This window comes from Lepeophtheirus salmonis, chromosome Z (genome assembly GCF_016086655.4).
Source record: "Lepeophtheirus salmonis chromosome Z, UVic_Lsal_1.4, whole genome shotgun sequence".
NCBI lineage: Eukaryota > Metazoa > Arthropoda > Copepoda > Siphonostomatoida > Caligidae > Lepeophtheirus > Lepeophtheirus salmonis.
Genome location: NC_092584.1, coordinates 13,537,264 through 13,551,436, shown reverse-complemented (window position 1 = coordinate 13,551,436; position 14,173 = coordinate 13,537,264). Strand labels below are relative to the sequence as shown.

Genomic DNA, 14,173 nt, shown 5'->3' with positions numbered 1-14,173 from the left:
GTCTAACAGAGCCCTGAGGCTGTTGTGAAGTATCGTGCAGGCATTGAAACCAAGTGCGCCTAGATGGAAAAGTCTAAGGAGTTGAGGTCCGGGTTCACTGGTGGCCAGAAGGTCATTATCCAGAAGTTGATATTGGCCTGGGTCCACTCTTGGGGTTTCCTTGCAGTGTGGGAAGGTGCTCCATTTGTTAGAATATCGAGGGAGAATTACGAACGATGAATTTGATCTCCAGGGGAGAACTTCAGTCTCCAGAATTTCGACATATTCATCAGACTATATCATAAAAGGAACGGCACAGGATTTATGGGCTTACTGTTAGATTATGCAGAAAAATAATCATGTGCTCTATGAATGACCAAAAGCAGTCAACATATATCCATATTATTGAAGTTAGAATAGTTGGGAATAATTGCCTAACTATAAAAAGATTTCCGAGTTGATTGTTTTTTTCTTTCTAAATGTATAAAAAAAAAGATTGAAAACAGCTGAAAGAAATATCCCATAAATCTTTATTTATTTAAAAAAGTGAGCGTTTGTTTTTGGAATTATAACTCAAAAATGATATTAAATTGGATTTGGAATAAAAAATTTAATATTTAATTTTATAGAAGAATTTCAAAAAAATATATAGTTGTTTAGAGAAAATTTAATATTTTAGAAAAAAATTAAAAATTCAATATTTTTGATATTTTTTTGGGAAAAATTAAAGTTTAAAAAAAAAAAATTAAAAATCTGCAGCTATTCACAAAAAGTCAAATTTTTGGATAAATACTTTTAAAATTAAATTTTTTCCAAAAAAATATCAAAAATTTGCAGATATTTTCAAAAAAATTAATTTTTACACCAAATCTCACGTAAAATTTTTTCATCCTGATCAAAAAAATTCTTGTAAAAAGCATAAATTTCTTAATTTGGGGGATTTCATTTCTTCCAGACTACCCTTGCAGACGCCTCTGTAGTTGTATGTTGTTTATTTGCTTATTTCATTTAATAATAGGCAACTGTGCTCACATAACCCCAAAATTTTCTAAATTACCCGAATTGGGGTAATTTACCCATTTATCCACAAACTACTCTAAATAATAATAAATAGTTGGTAACAAGAAACCCCAAAAATCTAGCTAATGCAGAAGAAGTTTTTTTTTTTTTTTATATTTCCTTTACCCAGATTTGGTCGAGGTTGAGAGTTAATAAAAAAGTCTAGGCAACGTTGTTTTCTCTATATTTAAACCATTTGGTCTGCGACTCTAAAATTACTTACACATTTCAACACCTATTTCCATTGAAATGAGAATTTTTTTAAAAAGAAATATGTCTCAAAATTTGTACAGATATTCCTTGACTATTTTTATAGTTCATATTTAGTAATATAAAAATATAGTATGCTTGAAAAAAAAAAAAAAAAATTTTTTGATGACAACACAAATTTTTTGGGTACATGATGAGTTAAAAAAAAGCAAAACAATTAAAGAAATAAAAAAAACGTCGCAACATTTATTGATTATCAAATAAACACGCAACATCAACCTCTTTTCCCCTTCTTCTTTTCTCTTCTTCTCAAATATAATAATTGATCCATGGAATTCTAGAGCCTCTAGATAGGTCTTTTGATATTTTGAGTTCATGTTTTGGTAATATATTATATAAATTTTAAGATATATAGGTATATATTTATATATATACATTGAACACGAATTCATGCAAATAAACATCGGACATGCAATATCTATTTGAAAATAGTAAGTACTATTCATTCCTTTCGACAAGTTTTTATTTTGAATTTTCCTTTTTGTATTTATAGATAGTATTGTTTTCATGATAGTAATACCTTTTTGTAGCCATTTCGGTATTCATATTAATCTCGATATTTAAATATTTTCCGATACTTATTATATTATACTTATCGGGCTAGTGGTTCAGCAAAGTCAAACCGAGACTGCAAGATATTGCTTACCGGTCTCAATTTTTGTGCTTCCTTCGTTTGTTGTATTTTTTTGTTCAGAAAATGGGATTTAGGTTGTGTAAATAAAAGAGGGGAAGGGGTGGGGTAGATTACGGATCCAAGTCCGCTACTAAGCTTATCGGCGGGCCCTATAATACTTCGTAAGCCAGAGTTTCCCTACACTTTACTATACCCCCTACAATAATGGCCTTTTAACTGACATTTATATACTATGCATATAACCCCCCTAGCATCTCCTCACAGCTTCCACTTTGAAAACCATTGTCTTAAGCATCTTAGTTTTTGAAGCCTCTGTTGGAATTTGGAGCACACTGCACTCTGCGTTTTAGGTAGATGCAACCCTGTGTGTATCTAATATCCTTTCCTCGACCCGAACTTTCTAGTGATGCACCATGTTTAAAGTGCCTGTTATGAAACTGAGCATGTATAAAAAAGGACAAAGGTCAAAACTATTGAAATGAAAAAAACGATACCAGGACCGATAAGAGGGCTGAACCTGATCCGGAACAACCTTGCTTATTCTACTGCAAAAGGAAAGCAAAATGTATTTTGAGAACATTCACATACACTTGGTGATAACGTAGTGAATGACCATTTTCATTCTTACTTTGTTTTTAAAGAACCTTTTTTTAAGCATAGAAATTTGAGGTGATTACGTTATTGGTGTGACACTATTTTTATGGCGTAATAGAGCAGAAAGTACCGGCATCGATATAGATGTATATACAGAGTAGGTTCCCAAAACTTGCAGTAGCATGACCTCATGTGGCCTGATCCAGTAAAATAATAGAAAATACCGTTTTGTTAGAGTCGTAATTTTTTTGTTTATCAATTGAAATTGGATTAGAGCATAAGGCTGGGGAAGTCAAAGAAATTAATTGCTGACGGAAAGTATTTAACTTTTTTAAATTTAAGTTTATAAACTAATTAGTATTAATAAATTTATAAGTTTTTTTTTATACGAAATTAATAAACAATTTAACATTTTTGTTATTTGTTTATTAAATTCCTTTATAAATATTAAAGTATCAGTATTGAAGTCGTCTCTAAATATGGTATTGGAAGCGGAATTGTCTGAAAATTTGGTATTGGTACATTTGTGATAGGTTTAAATATTATATTTTTTATTCAATACAAGTAATGACATCCTCGATACGCAGGATATAGATGACAGCTTTTGACAATTAAGGTCGTGTTCATGGCGTACCTGGCTATCATGTTGAGAGATCAGAATGAATCCAAACAAATTTGGATGAGAGATGCTGGAGGTATTCTTCTCCAAAAAAACCTTGAGACATAAAGTATAGGTTAGGGCCAGAAGTCAGCCATATTGTTGTATGGGGCTATAATGGACTTATTGATGTTGTAGGCAAGTGGATAAAGATGCCAACAGTCTCTGCATTCTTCACTGACACCGCCGTGGTAAAGATTGAACACGGGATTCGTTTTATTGACATTGTTTAAAAGTAACGGAGTCAAATCTTAATAAAATACAACTAGAGTCATCATTCTGTAGTGGTAAAATACCGTTTTAAATACTTCAGTAGCCCGGTACCCTCGTGGTGGTGGAGGGACACCGAGTAGCACTCTAATTTTATCGTCAAATTTGTTAAAAAAGAAACTTATTTTTTGACAATAAATGAATGTATGTGTCAAAAATGCATTGTTTTTTTGGGGTTTTTTTTGTTTTTTTTTGTAACAATTTGAAATGAATAATAGTCATTGTTGTCAACTATTTTTTTCTTACATCCATCTTTTTTAAAAACAAAAAATATTTTCTCAAAAATCTTTAAGTTTTATCAAAAAAGACCAACCCCGAAAGAAAAATCCCCTCAACATCCCGGAGTGTTTTGACTATCATTATCAATAGTTTAACAATGTACAGACATACATTGCTGCATAAATAAAGATATCTCTCCATATATTTATAAGAGTCAAATAACCCTTGGAAAAAAAAATAAGAAAGTCTTTTCAATATATTTATGGAAAAAAAAACCTTTTCTTGATTATTCTGTTCCTTCGTTTTCTTTTACTTTCAAAAGAGAAGGAGGAATAATGTGGAAAATTTCTATTATATACTCATGTACAAAATAGAGTATACATACAAAAATAGGGATTCTCAAAGTATAAACAAAAAATTTGTTGTTCCCAGCATATTATAATATAATATAAAGTTATAAAAAAAAGAAACATACTTTTAAATCATGCATGTTTATGGCCTAAATAAAGTGGATGAGAGTGAAAGCTAGAGAGAAAGATTGAGCCACATTATGGTGGATATGACGCTTAGGTATAGAACAGCACAAATAAACAAATACATTAGTACTCATAACAAATATCTCCCTTCTATAGGTGAGCAAAAGTATTTACACACAAGTATTTTTTTACGGTACAAGGAAACCTACTCCGGGATAAATTGTCATGTAGGAAAGTTGGGAAAAAATACGATCAATTTTCCTAAATGATTATTTTCTCCAGGGTAGTTTTCCCTGCGTATTGTTTTACATATAAATTCTTTACGTTGACTTTTTTCAAGTGACTGTTGTCTATTCTTGTCCGCCAAAGCATTATTAAACAATATTTATTCAATAAGTTTTCCTCTCAGTCTTAAAGGTCCAATACCAGCAACGTAAAGTGATCAAATGACTTGTACTCGGCTCGAACCCCCCAGGGAGGTATTCTCAGCCAGATAGTACAACATTTTGAAACGGTGGTAAGATGGTTTGGGCATCAAGCATGCTCCGTGTAGTCTTCACAAGGGAAAATTCATCTTGCTGGGGCTTAAGATGGTCGTCATGGGGACCCCAGCCATCTCCACTGCGATACACGTGAACAGGAGGGGTGTGAGTAGGAGGACGTTGGGTCTCGCGATCAAATATGACCTTAAGTCATATGTCAAGGCCAATGACCTCCTTATCAAGAAGATGACATAAATGAATGAGTAGAGAGGCATCAAACTAACTGCTGGATCTGCAAGGCTAACTTAACCCCCATTAAGTTAATTTCTGATGAGTCCAACTTCACTGTTGATGGTGCCTACAACACTTAAAATGATTGGTGGATGTCTAATTTGAGGGCATCTTTCACTCTGGTCATTGTCATTGGGTTACTCACCAGTGGCGGGAAGGTGATGCAACCCTACATCTTTCTACCAAAGGCCAGGTTAAAAATAGACGAGTACATACAGTTTCTTCAAGAAGCTGTTTTGCCCCTCCAAATTCATATAGACTTATGACTCTACCCCAGAATAAGTGTCTAAGAAGTCAATCGCATTCCAACAGCCCAGATTTTAACCCCTGGGACTACTAGTTGTAGTTTTAGCTGAAAGAAAGAGTTTCCTCGCAACAATCTTCCCTCCTTAAAGGTATCCATCGATCGAAACATGATCACCTTCGCCAGGGATGAGGTCCCATCTGTTCTCCACCTTCTGCCATCGTCTGTACTCCATGGTTATAGCAATTGGGGGACACATCGAGTAAAAGTGTTCATAAGTGTTCCTTCCAAATTATTATTGTCAGTCTCTAGACTAATGTACTCCCTGGCTCCTCACGTCATATTCAAAAAATCTCAGATTGTTCTTGACGAAAGAACATGACGTGAAAATATGTGTATTGTTAAGCTTGCAAAGAATCAAGAAGATTGACAATTATAAACTTGCACGCTCAAAAAATGAAAGCAATTTCACTTATCCAGTTATCAATTAGGTATTATTACATAATATACTCCTTTCAAAAATAATATAATTATGTTACTTTTTCCATAAAAGAAAAGGTAATTAGATTACTAATCTGCTAAGTGAACACAAAACATTTTTGAACAAAAATTAAGAAGAGGACACATATTACATTGTTTTTTATATCACATACATATACATACATCATTTTGACGATTAATTTTTGTTATTTCAATTCCAATTTGCGGTACTTTCAGAGGAGCACTTTTGTAAATTGAAGTAGTCATTAATTTGTGTCTGAATACATTTGTGTTTAACTGTTTATGGATCTCGAAAATCCTCTTTAAATCCGAGATATTTTTTTTGATCATGTTAAGATATGTGACGTATAATACAAGATGGTGTAGATAAATTGGTAAAAGATTCAAAGACTTATTACGAACTAAATAAATAGTGTAGAAACATACATTTTTATTATTTTAAAGCTTGATTTAATTACAATCAATTATTCATAATGATACCTTCCCTTGTTAACTTCGGATAACCATTCCCAAAACATGTAATTTTTTGGGAAAAAATCTCAAAAAAGTATTGATCACAAAATATTTTATTTATGAGAAATAAAATTTAAAAATCCACAGCATTAGCAATTAGCATCGAAATCTGAATCAGCATTCATAATTTTAACTAGAATCCCATTGTAATCGGAATTATTTTGGAAATATACCATCACAAGTTGACATGTTACAAATATTGACTATGATGCTACTGAAGAATATTTGATTTTAAAACAATAGTTGAGTCATACTGTTTTTGTTCAATTGAGTTGCTCTTATGACGCAAATGATCAATTATGTAAATAAAAAAAAACACTTAAATTATATTAAAAACATTTTTCTGCCATGGAATTGAGTATAAGATATCAATCAAAACAAAACTTTTTCCCTATACATACATATAGTTTTTCACTGAAACGAAGAAAATATTGATAATTCTATATAAGAAATATGGTTTTAAATATGAGAATCCAAACTAATGTCGTCTTTAAAAAAAAAGGGTTTTTATTTTTTTTAATTAATGGTTTACAGAGGTGTCTGCAGGGGTGTAGGCTGGAGGGGCTGAGCTCCCCTTAAATGAAGCAATTTTTGTTTTTTCCCCAAAAAAAATTAATATGTGAAATTTCTTTCCAAAAAATTTAATTTTATGTCAATAACTACAGATTTTTGTAATTTAATTTTTTTTGATTTTTTTTGCAACAGATTTGCAGGTTAAATTCTTTTACCACCACTTCCCTGGGCATCCAAAAAACCTTATAATATCCAATTACATCCCAGCCCTCAGGTTGTACATGTGAAGTGCTAAAAATGCTATTTAAAGGCTGCCATAGTCTTGAAAGCCCCAAAATTGTTAAGAGAACCGATTCTGGTGCCTTAAGAATCTACATAATACATTTCAGGAAAATCCATAGATTGTTATGGCCGTGATTTAAGACAATTATACTAGAGACATGCTCAAAGACTTTCACATATAATATATAGATAATACACATTTAGAATATTGTGTTAACCCGTTTTAAAAATTATATCAGATATGTGACGTTCCCCTTTATCCAAATACTGAATAAACAGAATTTTGGTACTTTAAGACCAGGTGATTTATTCGTTTTTTAATTTCATCTTCAAAAAACGTTTCATTGAGAAGTTCAACTGGGATTGTCATTTGATAGAAAAAGGTGCAAAAGTTAATTAATAACATATCTTTATTTTAATAGTTGAATATTAATTGATTAGATTAGTGTTAGGGGAACCAGGATTAATTACCCAAAAAAAAATTAGGGTCAAAATTTCAATTTTTTGTGAATAGCAATGGATTTTCGAATTTTTCCCAAAATATTTAATTTGTGAAATGTAAATTTTGATTTTTGTTTTCCAAGAAATTTATCTTTTTGTGAATAGCTTTAGATTTTTGAAATTTAATATTTAAAATAACTTTTCAAAAAATTCATTTTTTTGAGGAATAACTATAGATTTTTGATTTTTTATAAAAGAATATCATTGAAGATCAGTAAGGGAGTTATAAATTTGTAAGTCCTGGATGGACTTAAAGTAGAATTGAGACTCTAGAAGTTACACGTTACCCAAAAGTTGCCTTCATTTTTTTACATTAGCAAGTTGATACAAATTGAAAGGATTTAATCATTTATAAATATATTTATCAATGTTGCAGGTGCCTCCAAACGATTGTCGATATGCGGAACTGTCCTTTAATCATGACCCCAAGGAAGTGGAGGATCAACGACGTCATCTTCTAGGTGGAAAGGACGGGGGAGTTGTTTATGCAAAAATCGACCCCAATATGCAAAGACAGCAACAGCAGCAAAGGCGGAAGCATCCCTTAATCCATAGTCATAACTGTCCATTAAAAGTAAGGATGGCTAATTCTTAATTAGTTAATAATATACATATTTATTTTCTTTGTTAAAGAAGGACTTTTTTAAATTAATAAAGCAAAGTTTATCATTTCCCGGGGAAATGTCTTTGAGCTGTGTCCTGGGAACAAACTTTTAAATTACAGGGTTCCATCAATACGAAGTAAATTTAATTATTTCTTTTTAGATTTTAAGAAGGAATTTTAAGCTAACCTTAGCCGCCCATATATTTTCAACTCTCAAGTTCTTCATTTGTACATGGAGTTTTAGACTTATGGAATAAGCATGCATGCCATTCAGCTTGTTTTTCTTTATTTCCCCTCTTGAAGGAGTCGAATAAAAAGTAAAGTTATTTTTTTTCCTTTTTTTTTTTTCAAGTAATCACTCCTTTTACATTACCCTCATGTGGGAATAAAAAGCCTGCGTGTTATTTCCATGTCTCTAGAATTCCACTATTTGTATTATCCATATGGGTGTGCGAGTGAGGGTTTTTTTCGTGCCCGGTAATTTTTCCACCAACAACTTTGCCGCTGGTAATTTTGCCTCGGTACCATGACATAAATGCATCTTTTTCAGTTATTTACTTGATCTCGGTACGATTAATAATATAGCTAGGAGATAAAGAAAAATAGAAAATAATAATAAAAAAAGAAACAGTCAATGAGTTCTGATACTATCTGGAAAAGGAGAAACTCCAATCACGCAACCTGTTCCAGTGAAGAAAAAAAATCATTTTTGATGATAAAATCCACTTGGTCAACTCATATGAATTACAATTATAAGCTAGTTGTAACTTTATATCAACATAATGTGGTATTTTAAGCGACTCTTCCATTTTGGATCATATTTGAAATCCACATAAATGATGGACGTACTGATTGTATGCAATTCAAAATCAAAAAGGTATAGGGATTACTATAAAATTCATTAATCAATAGTTGATAAATGATAAGTCATTCATATTGACTCGTTATTCATATTCGTTATTTTCGGGGTGTTTTTTTTTAAAGCGGCGAATATCATGTGGCAAAATCTTCTGGAGGCAAAATTACCAGCGACAAATTGTAGGTCTCAAAAATTTTCACAGGAAAATTACCCAGAACCCGTTTTTTTAAAATTATATAGTCATATCAAACGCCCTATTAAAATTTAAATAGTAAGTAATGAACGAGCTTATTTTTGTTGTAGTTGGTGGTTGTAAAATATTTTAATACACAACTGACCAACAGACTAAAAGTCAACTCGTGCATCACAAATGCAATTAAAGAGGGATTTCCCCTTGGTGTAAAAAACTTGGAAATCTCGAGAAATGTCCCCTACTTGACATCCCCTTAGCCATTGGGCTGAACGGATCTTACCTTAACCATGCTTTATGACTCACGTATTATTTCCTTTCAGAATAACTATTCATCTGCAACTCTTCCACATCGGAGTCTTCCCTCCGCTCTCTCCACTTCATCTTCATCCCAATCTAACCGATCTTCCACGCTCAAAAGAGTCGCCTTCAAAGACGATTTGGAGAAAAATGTTCTACCTCTGGATGATAGTTCTATTCCGCTCTCCGAGTATCAACAACAATCGCCGACACATCACCCATCCGGAGGAGCTCCTGAAAGGTAAATTATATTCATATACATAAGTGGTTATATTATAGGGGAACCGAAAAATAAGAGGGTAGTCAAAAAAGTTTATAACCCAACAAAGAAACAAGACATTTTGTATGACTTTATTAAAAAGTCATCATTTATTAGAGTTTAAATAATTCCTTGTAGAAGAAACTTGGATACACCATTTTAAGTCTGGAATTAAATACAATCCAAACAGTGGATTGGAATGTGGGAACAGGCTCCAAAAAAGCAAAAACTGCTTGTTATTTGTTTTTTGGCAATGATAAGAAAGATGAGAGCGTCTCTTGGAGAAGTGAGTAGAGTTACATGTTGATAAACTAAAATTCACAAAACAAGGCCTTGTATATTTGTTAGATCAGAAACTTCTCAGACCATCCCTCGTAAAGAACATGCTAAAACTAACTTAACTGCAGAATAGGACCTAGAGAAGGGTGTAATAAAATGTATTTTACATCAAATATAAAAATAGTCATAAATAATTAATTTGAAATAAATACAACTCTATAAGCCTAGGAGTGCGTCTGGGCAAAATTATCTGATTTTTTGACATAAGAATCTTTGTGTACTTTTAAAAGAAGAAAAATGTTTTGTTTTTTTTAGAAAATCGGTCAAAAATTGATCTCACTCAATGTATCCGTCTGGCTGTTCTTACTGATTTTATTATCAAGAATGATTTTCTCGATTTTTCACCTCTCTAAAAATATATCATAATTAAGCATGTGGTTTTTAGCACTATATCGATGACGCAATACGTATGCAGCACAAGAAGGTCATAAAGAAGAAATTCCTTTTTTTTTTTATTCTTCACCATCCATTGGCTATATATTTGCATATAACTACATACTCAAAACTCTTTGGATATACGGGGCCAACCCTTTTTATTTACTCATCTCTATTATGCAAATTTTGAGAGGCTTAGAGTAATTCGGGGAAAAGACTGGGGTCTCAAGGAAGACAATTTACAACGTCTCCATGCATGGACATGACAACTAAGCTACTCTCCTCCTAAACATTGTTTATATCGTCAGGGTTACCCCTTACAAATGTGGCTCCCTTTTTCTTTTCTCTTTACATATCGGAAGTACATATTTTTTCAAATCTAGTTATAAGTAGATGCCCTTGTTCGGACTCATAGTTTAATTGAGAATCAACATCGCACTATGTATTTTCTACTTCAAGAGTGGGATGTGCGATTTTCTAGATAGGATTGAGGATCTACATGAGAGTAATTGTTGCCAATGTCCTTGCTTGATTCAGATTCTTGATCTATGTGTATTTTCCTTATCTTGTAGTAAATATAATAAAAAGAGTAATGAGAGCTTAAAAGCTGATTTCCCCTCAAACTATCTTATAATTAACATGTTTGGAATGTTAATGTTAATGTTTTTCTTCTTTTTTACTATTTTTACATACCGGCATGTCATATTTATTCCAACCCTTGTTATAAGTGTATCTCCTTGTTCGACTCATTCTAAAAGTGGAATCAACATAGTCCTATTTTTAGCTAGATACAGAGTGGAACTCCTTTTAGCTTGTCCAATAAAACGTCAATATAGCAATGCTGTTAAACTTCCAAACATTCTTCAAAACTATTTGGTTAACCATGTTATTTCTTTTGTATTAACATACTGCAGGTCATATGTTTTACAACTCTAGATCTTCCTATATTCAACACTTCTACATAATAATTATATTTGTACGTATATTAGTATTCTTTATGACCTCATAAAAAGTATGTATAAAGATTTTATTTGATGAACAGCTTTCTTACAATATAAAAATAGAAAGAAAAATGAATTTTTCCCCTGATTTAATTACTTGCTACAACTTTTAAAACTGTAATTCTAATTAAAGAATAGCTTATATATGCATATAAGTTAATGGCATTTCAGGGAATATTACACTTTTAATACTTTTTATTGCAGAAGGGAAAAACAAGAAGAAAAAACACAGATATACTTTTTTTATGAGACCTTTTTATTTATTCATATTTAAGACTCTCATGAAGAAGGTATGAAGGAGATTAATCTATACGAATAAAATGTTGTCAATTATGCGACACCCTATTACTTCGGACTATACCGAGTACTACCACTAGTTATTAATATTATCATACAAGCTTGGACAAATGAGCCTGTGTGATTATTATTTCTTTGTCAGAAAAGAAGTAGAAAAATCCTCAGCTGATAAAAAAATACACTGTATATTATTGTGTTAGCGATATTGAGCTGTAGAAGACCATTTATATACTAACGAGTAAATAAACTAAATAGGGAATTCATTTGTGTCTTCCATTTGGAATATTGTTCTGGCCAATTGTATAATTAATTCAATAAATTCAGCTGTATAAAAAAACTTAATGAGTAGCATTAACGTTAAATAGTCCAAATATCTTCTGCAGTCCAAGGACATCACATCCCTGCCCAATCTATCTTTATAGCAGCTGAATTATTTTACACAAGCCGTATATTCAAAAAGACGTCTCCCTCACAAATCCCAAATGCCATCATAGAGAACATATAACAACAAGGGATGAAATAGTCAAAATACATTAGTCGTCGTCAAAAACATAAATAAATCATAGATTTTTTCCTTCAAATGGGGATATTTTAAAAACTTTTTACTCTGTTACCCAAATCTTTCCACATTTTTTCCATCAATCTGTGAATCGGTTTGCAAAAATATGTGGTGTTTTTTGGCAAAGTTTGCTAAAATCGTAATGCACATCAAATATTATCCCATATCTTTAACATTAGTCATGCAACTGAACAAATAAGTATATTCTTCGTAAAGAAAAAAATGCGCAAAGTTTGTGTATTTTTTTTAATATGTTTCTTATATTATAAGTCATTATGAAGCACTGACCTTATTATTTGATGTTAAAAATATCATCATGAAGCCAAGTGCACCACCATACGCAATATGTACTTCCATATCTATGACACTATAGGTTACATTATACAGGGTTCGACCTCTATTTAACAGACAAAACATTTTCTTTTGAATGGATCATCTCATTAACTAATTATCTGATTTTTATAAGAGCCATGAAAGCTGAAAAAATAATAAATTATTATTAAATATAATAATAAACCTTTGGGGTTATTGCCAGCCTGGATTGGAGCTAGGAAAAGGGAAGAAATCTTGAGGATAGTCTCCTTTTCTATATTGTACAACTCTTATGTATCAAAATAGGCAGTTTTCTTGAGCAAAAATCAAGGAAATGAGTAGATCCCAATTATTTTTTACAAGGTTGGGAAGAAAACGGAGACTATTAATTAATGTCAATTTTATCTTTAATATAGGAAGGTTTAGATAATATTTTTTGACAATCATATACAGACATCTTTTGTTCATAAACAAATTACAATGAATATTCCATCATCTCGTCATTATGAGTGAGCAAATAGCCAAGATGCAGCGCATCTCAGATCCTTTGAATGCTGAAGTTGAGGTGGCAAGGATGATGGACATTGTAAAGTTCCCCATGAGCCTGTTTTTCAAAGTGGCAATGATGTTAAAGAATGATGGAGAAAATCTCTCCAGGAAAGCAGGAAGGGAAGGCGACCATTTCTTTTCAAAGGCTACACAATTGTTTCTATTTTTCTGGACATAATCATAGACTCATAGTCGTAAAGCATTATTATTGATTCAGGCATTTAAAGGGACTTTATGAATGCTTTCCAAGTGATTTTTGATTCAGGTCGTCATGTTGCCTCAAGAAACTTTTATATTTTTGTTGGATAGACTGTAAATCCCAATATATTTATCCTTTTTAGATCTAGTAAAAAAAATTTGTAAACAATGCAATTTTTACTAATACAGACAATTTTATTAATATGTTCAACTAGATATTCGAAAAGATAAACATGATTGTTAGAGTCACATGGATGATCCTTACTTTCCTCATCATTAAAATTAAATGGCCAATTTATTTTAATTATTATTTATCAAATATGAATACATATTAAAATTTAAACAAATAAATTCATTTCAAGATGTAAAAAATATTTTAAAAATAAGATAATAATAGTTTCTAAGATTAATATAATCCTGAAATGTTGCAAAAGAAATGAGGATTAGGTTTCAGATTAAATTTAAAGGGATACGCCAAATGAATTTGTGGCTACAAGAGGAAAAATCAGATTTGAACATTCGAATTTATGTTTAATAGAGGGATTTTTTAAATATTCATTAATTTACACTAATACAGACAATTTTATTAATATGTTTATTGGTCTGAGGAGGACTTTTGAGTGTGAGATTAATAAACTGTGTATTTACAAGCAAATTAGCCTACTCCCGCTAGACTTAAAACATTCAAAGAAAGATTAATTTAAAAAACGAACTGTGATTAAGAGTATATATTTAACAAAAGTCTAGATAGTGTTGCCACCGGGGTAACATAAATTCTAAATTTAAAAGAGAAAGGAAATCAGTCTAAGAATATTTACATGCTCAAACGGGTTCGAAAAAGAAAA

The 14,173-nt window shown here is 31.5% G+C and overlaps 1 protein-coding gene across 4 annotated transcripts in view; it reads left to right on the top strand.

The window, feature by feature from the left end:
- LOC121130481 (protein turtle) overlaps positions 1-14,173 on the top strand; it is a 263,769-nt gene that overhangs the window by 229,592 nt on the left and 20,004 nt on the right. For all 4 annotated transcript variants that reach the window (XM_071893658.1, XM_071893656.1, XM_071893657.1 and 1 more), the window contains 2 exons: positions 7,863-8,060; positions 9,463-9,680. In XM_071893658.1, coding sequence (XP_071749759.1) covers positions 7,863-8,060; positions 9,463-9,680 — 416 coding nt within the window. The remainder of the gene's footprint in view (positions 1-7,862; positions 8,061-9,462; positions 9,681-14,173) is intronic.